The 6,168-nt window shown below is 49.3% G+C and overlaps 1 protein-coding gene across 1 annotated transcript in view; it reads right to left on the bottom strand.

The window, feature by feature from the left end:
* The window catches only part of Ttll11 (tubulin tyrosine ligase like 11), a 244,069-nt gene that overhangs the window by 48,053 nt on the left and 189,848 nt on the right, over window positions 1-6,168 (bottom strand). Inside the window, exon 9 of the mRNA XM_026778629.1 lies at window positions 3,645-3,887. Coding sequence (XP_026634430.1) covers window positions 3,645-3,887 — 243 coding nt within the window. The remainder of the gene's footprint in view (window positions 1-3,644; window positions 3,888-6,168) is intronic.

The raw sequence follows: 6,168 nt of genomic DNA, 5'->3' as shown, positions 1-6,168 counted from the left end.
AAGAAAGTATGGAATATATACATATTAGAGTACTACTCAGCAGTAAAAAACAAGGACTTCTTGAAGTTTGCGTACAAATGGATGGAAATAGAAAACACTATCCTGAGTCCCTCAGGTTTTTAACGGGGACTTATGTGTCACGGTGCAGAAGCTGGGCAGGCCCAGCGTGTTCAAGCCGTAGATGTGCTGTGCGCAACGAAGCTGTGTGAACTAGCTTGTTCACCTCATTGCTCCCCTGTGCTTCTACAGGCCTCGGATCAGGGTCCTCTATGTCCCAAGGCTCAAGGAAGAACCACAAAGAGGCAAAGACTGCCTAGCTGTTTGTCTCCTTCTTTCTCCTTTTCACTGTGATGATAGCAATATTTATACATTTTAAAAGAAAGAAATAAAACACACCCCACACAAAGCTCCAGGGGTAGCAACATGGCTCAGTGGATAAAGACGCTTGCCACCAAGCCTGACAACTTGAGTTCAGTCTCTGGGATCTGCATGGTGGAAGGAAAGAACTGGTCCTGAAAGCTGACCTCTGACCTCCACAGGCATGCTGTGATGTGTGCACCCGTACTCACACACACTAAATAAATGAATGAATAGATGCAGTACAAAGTTGGTTTCCCAGCTTCCCATGTGACTACAAGTAACCCACACAACAGACGCAGAAATCGCTACCTATAGCCTCCAGGGTAGCGTTTAAGAAGTCTAATTCATCTGCAGGGCAGAGACCGATGCTACCGCCCCCTTCTTCCTTCTTTCAGTCTAGTACCTAACTATGGTGGCCAGATTTTGAGCGGCCATCCTGTGACCGTAGGCAACCCTGAAGCCATCAGAACACGCTTAGTATGGGTGAAGAGAAAGGAGGTAAGGCATGGATATACTGTGGAGTTGCTCGCCAGTCCTGGAATCCCTGGTGGCTTTTATGTTCTGAGCCACTTGAAGACACTGTCCTATTACTGAGCATCAAATGCAGTCCTGACAAGAGGTGAAAGCTCTCATTTGGCAAGCAGTTCTCTTGATCCAGGCCTTGGGCCAGGCACTGTATGATGCATTATACCCCAGACGCAAAATACCACACCAGGCAAGATGCTGCTCACATGAGGGGACCGGGACTTAAGACTGATGGAGGATTTGCCAAAGCCAGACAAATGAGCAATATGCTTGGTCCCAGAGCCAGGCTATTAGACCCCAAGACCCATGTCCTTCCTTCTGCTGAAACTAACGCATGCCCTTCTCAAGCCATCCTGTAACTAGCACTGCAGGTTTGCTAAAGTGCCAACTGTGGCCACCAAGCCTTGGGCTTACCAAGACCAGAAGGCTGGTGGCAGTCTCTATAAACCGTGTCTGGAGAAGCTGTTGGCAAAACATGTCTTCCAACTCATGGCATCCAATTATTTGCTTTAGTGAAGAGAACTCTGAGAAGTGTGACTTTGAGATATAGGGTAAGGGTGTTAAAGCGAGCGACAAGAGGTGACAGCCATGCTGAGGGCTGTCAGAGGGTTTTCTTTCTGCCACAGAGAACTGCAAATGAGCAATCCATGCTGCAGGCAGACCACACTTGTTGAAGAGGTCAAGGTTGTCTGTTTGGCACGGCTGTCAGGTTTGTACCAGACCCTGTGTGGCCCTGGCTTGCTTGCTCTCTCTCTCTCTCTCTCTCTCTTCTCTCCCTCTGTCTCTCCCCTCCCTTCCCTTCCTCTCTGTGTGTGAATTTATAGAACTATATGTAAATTTTCATGACATTTTTTAACCATTGTGGAAAGAAACTAACATTTATTAATCATTTGCGATATGCTAGATGTTTCCTATGGTTCTGATTAATTCTACACACACACACAAACACATGTACACACAGACACAGGTCTCTCTATGGCCTATGTGGTTTCATTCTAATCTATAGGCTAAAGACCCCCAGGTTCAGGGATAGGGTTCACTGTCACCTGCTAGCTGCCCTGTGTCACCTCCAGAGGGTTTCAAAGGGAGCAGGCAAAAGAGTGAACCACAGACACGGACAGCAAGGGGCAACTTCTCACTTCGTAGGCTGCAGCAAACCTCTTCTTTACGCTTTACCCTTAAAACTCGTGCAAGTGTATGGCAGACACTACAAGCATGTTATTTTAATATTAGAGCAAGTGTGCTGTATGATTTGCCAGACTAATCAACGTTTCCCTCCGGAAACTCACTGTGGAAAGCTATGCCTTTGTGAGCTCAGCCGTAGACAGGCTGGTCCTACTGGGAGAGCGCATGTTAGGAAACACAAGGTCAGACTCCCACCAACAATCCCTACTGGGTGCTGAAGGGTCTGGTTCAGGGTAACTGCTGCAATTAGCAGAACTGTTGCTGTGATGAGATACTTGAACCAGAAGCAGCTTAGGGAAGGAAAGGGTTTATTTGGCTTACATACACTTCCAGGTCACCGTCCATCGCTGAGGGACCAGTGAGTTTGAGGGCAGAAACTTAAGGAGGTCCTTGAAGAAGCTGAGACCATGCTGCTTGCTCACAGTTCCTGCTCAGCTAGCGTTCTAATACAGCCTAGGAGCACCTGCCTAGAGACCGTGTCCCTACAGCGTTCTGGGCCCTCCTGCTAGGGTTAATCATTACAGTAACCCTCCACAGACATGCCTACAGGTCAACCTGACTTAGACTTTCCTCTTGGAGGACTTGGGTTGTTCCAAGATGGCCTCACTAACTAGGACATCCCCTGAGGATTCACGCATTGGAAGCATGGACTTCGGTATGGTGCTCTGGAAGTGGCAGCATCTTTAGAAGGCAGAGCTTACAGAAGGTCTTTAGGTCACTGGGCATTGGGTATGTGCCCTTGGAGGGTACTAGTTCTTGTGGGCCCCTGAGTCATTACAAGAGGGAGCCTGACTCCGATCTGCTGTGCCATCATCTCTGGACATGATTTTTCTCTTGCACACACCTCCCTGTGATATCTTCTGTCATTAGACTCTTACCAAAGATAGAACTAACAGGGCTGTCTGACCTAAGAGTTTAAGCTGCTAACTTAAACTACTGTGAGCTAAGCAAACCTCTTTTCTTTATAAAGTTATCCATCTTCAGGTATTGTGTCATAGCAACAATAAAAAACACTACTACGGTGGTCCACAGTTCCTGCGTGTGTGTGGATGTGCGGGTGGATGCAAAAACCTACGCACATGTACATGGAGCCCAGAGGCGGGTCCTGACCGTCTTCCTCTACTCCACCTTAGATTTTGAGACAGGCTCTTCACCGAATCTGGAGTTGTACTTTTGCTAGAATGGCTTGCAGGAAGTGCTTATCTCACCCTGCTCCCCATTCCTGGTGAATTACTACTGCATGCTGCCAGGCCTGGTTTATGTGGCACTGGGCTCTGAACACAGGTCCTCATGCTTCCGCATCAAGAGCATTGCCTATTGAATTGTCTCCCTCAGCCCCACAACTGCTTACTTTAATAATGAACCTAAGATTTAAATGTCACTGTTAGAACTTTTGTTAACTCCCTTGACGAGAGTGTATAATACGCCAGCCATGAGGTAACTGCAGCTTCAAACAGGGTATCAGTTCAACACTATGGTCTCTCAAGAGCAGTCAAGAACCACGAGGCATTCAGATGAGTGGTTGGATTCTGCCCTCTCCAAACCTCAAGCGGGAGAAAGCTGGTCTCACTAACCTTATGAAGGTCCGAAAGCCAGTTGGTCCCAACTTCATTGTCCCCTTGATTCCCAGGAATCGGATAAACAAGTTGGCCATTCTGTCTACCAGGCGTAGATAGTTGAACTGCTTGGCATATTTGGGGAACACCTGCTTGAGGCAAATGGAGGGCAGGTGGGCTTCGGGGTTGGAGTCAGGATCACCGGTCAGGTCACAGTCCAGATCTTCCTTCCCAGCGAAAGGCTTTCCAGGATGCTGAGACCTGAAACACACGGGCACTCTTGACAAACTGCCTTCCTCCAATGGGGAGAGGTGTGTACAGCTTCTATTGCATAGACTAGAAAACTGTCCCCTGAGGAGTGGCCTGCTGAGGCGCACACAGCTCCAGCTTACTGAAGCGGGGCTTGAACCCAGGGCAGAGCTAGGACTGGAAACACGGTTTCCTCCATCCTGCCATGCCAGCTTCACTCTGCTCACGGTTCAAGGAAATACCCCACTGTGAGCAGTCTGGGTTTGAGTTCAAACTCCTACTTATAGGTAGTAAATGGATGATTAGGAAATAGAAAAATCTCAGTGAGGGTTGGCAAGAAGCCGCAGGCACATTCAGTGGACAACTTGGGTAGCTACTTCCATACCCCAGTCCTGGGGACACAAACGATTTCCTGCCTGAACTGTTTGTTAGGAACTCATATAGAAGATGACAAGTTTTGTGACTCCTTAGCCTGTGTGTTTTATTCTGAAATTATTCTGATAATCAAGAAAATGAATAGCCACAGACTTTTACCTGTCCCCATCTAGCTGGAAATGGTCTCAGTTCCTTCTCGCCTCCAGCATGACACAGCCCTTCCGCCACCCAAAGTCTGTCCCAGAGCTCCTGAGTCACCACCAGAGATCTGCCAGTTACCCAGGCGGGAAAATCAGAATAAAAGCCAACTCTTGCTCGGTCTCCATACTCAACGCTGTACACTCTAGCCCCCAGATCAGCTCTCACAGGCCAGGCTTGTTCTCCCATTCTGCCATGCTTGGACCATTGCACCACGTGTCTCAGTCAGGATTTTGTGGCTGTGCCGAAACACCATGACACAGCAACTCTTATAGAGGAAAACATCGAATTGGGGCTGGCTTACAGTGTCATCATGGCGGGAAACATGGGGACATGCAGGCAGCCATAGTGCTGGAGAGGTTGCTGAGAGATCTACATCTGGATGAAGGCAGTAGGAAGAGCAAGTGACTCTGAAACCTCGAAGCCCACCCCCAGTGACACACTTCCCAACAGTGACATCCACTGTGGGCTTACGCGGGCCATTTCCATCAAACCGTCATGCTATGTTTCTGGGCTTGCCTTCCCATTCTCTATTCTGGCATCCACGTGGCTTTCATTTTATTATTACAGCTTTGAGACAAGGTCTCACTGTGCAGCCCTGACTGGCCCTAAATTTGCCATGTAGCCCAGGCTGCCTTAGAATTTATAATTCTCCTGGTGCTTTCTCCCAAATGCTGGGATTATGGGTGTGTGCCACCATGCTTAGCCCTGTGACAACCAACATACCTGACTGGGCTACTCCCTCTCCAATCTTGTCTAAGGTGCTGGCCTCTTTACAAGTGCCTCTTCCTGGTGTTCCTGCTCTCTTCCCAGACGCCCTCGTTTCTGGGTCCTCGCTGTCTAGGCACAGGTTCGGTTCCAAGTTTTGACTGTTCCAAGTTTTACCCTCTATCTTGCTGTCCGTCAGTCTGGCCCGGAGCCCCTGAGTTCCCAATTCCCTTCCTTACTCAGTGCTTCTCTCTACAACAGTCTCCACCCTTTCCTGGCTCCTGTCCCACCCAGAAACAGGACAACAGAAAACCAGCCACCACCTGTGGTCGCCACTTCTAAGACTAAATCCTGAAGACACTGTGCACAGTCAGTAAGGCCCCAGGAAGTTCAATGCACATCTTGTGGTGCTAACTCAAACGGTGGGTCACTTGTGACTCTTCCTTGAACGGCCTGTCAGCATCCCACTTCCAGGTAGTCCCCACACCAGGCCGTCATGCTGTCCGTGTGCCCGCTTCTCCCTGGCCCTGGCTGTGTGGCCCATTTCTATACTACTCCGCCTCAAGACGTTTCTTTGGCCACACCAATGACACTCTTCCACATCCATTCTGTTCCTTGGATATGCCTCTCTGTCCCCACACACTTCAGCTCACAGTTCAGCCCCTCAGGGTTCTGTGAGCCACATCCCAGCCCACTCATGTCTATAGCACGTGGGGTATACTAGATTCCTGGGAGCAGGAAGTGGGAGGCAGTTTTCATCAAATTTGTCGCATTGTATGGAGGTTGGAGTGAAAATGGCCCCATAGGCCCTTAGGCAGTGGCACCATTAGGAGATGTGGCCTTGCTGGAGGAGGTGTGTTACTCGGGGTAGGTGTTAAGGGTTCAAAAGCCAAACCAGGCCCAGTGGCTCTCTCTCCTGCTGCAGCCTGCTAAACGGAGGCTCCTTCTCCAGCACCGTGCCTGCCTGTCTGCTGTCATATGACCCCACAACGTGACGATAATGGACTGAACC

This window comes from Microtus ochrogaster, chromosome 4, assembly GCF_000317375.1.
Source record: "Microtus ochrogaster isolate Prairie Vole_2 chromosome 4, MicOch1.0, whole genome shotgun sequence".
NCBI classification, from domain to species: Eukaryota; Metazoa; Chordata; class Mammalia; order Rodentia; family Cricetidae; genus Microtus; species Microtus ochrogaster.
This window is presented reverse-complemented; position numbering and strand designations above follow the sequence as displayed.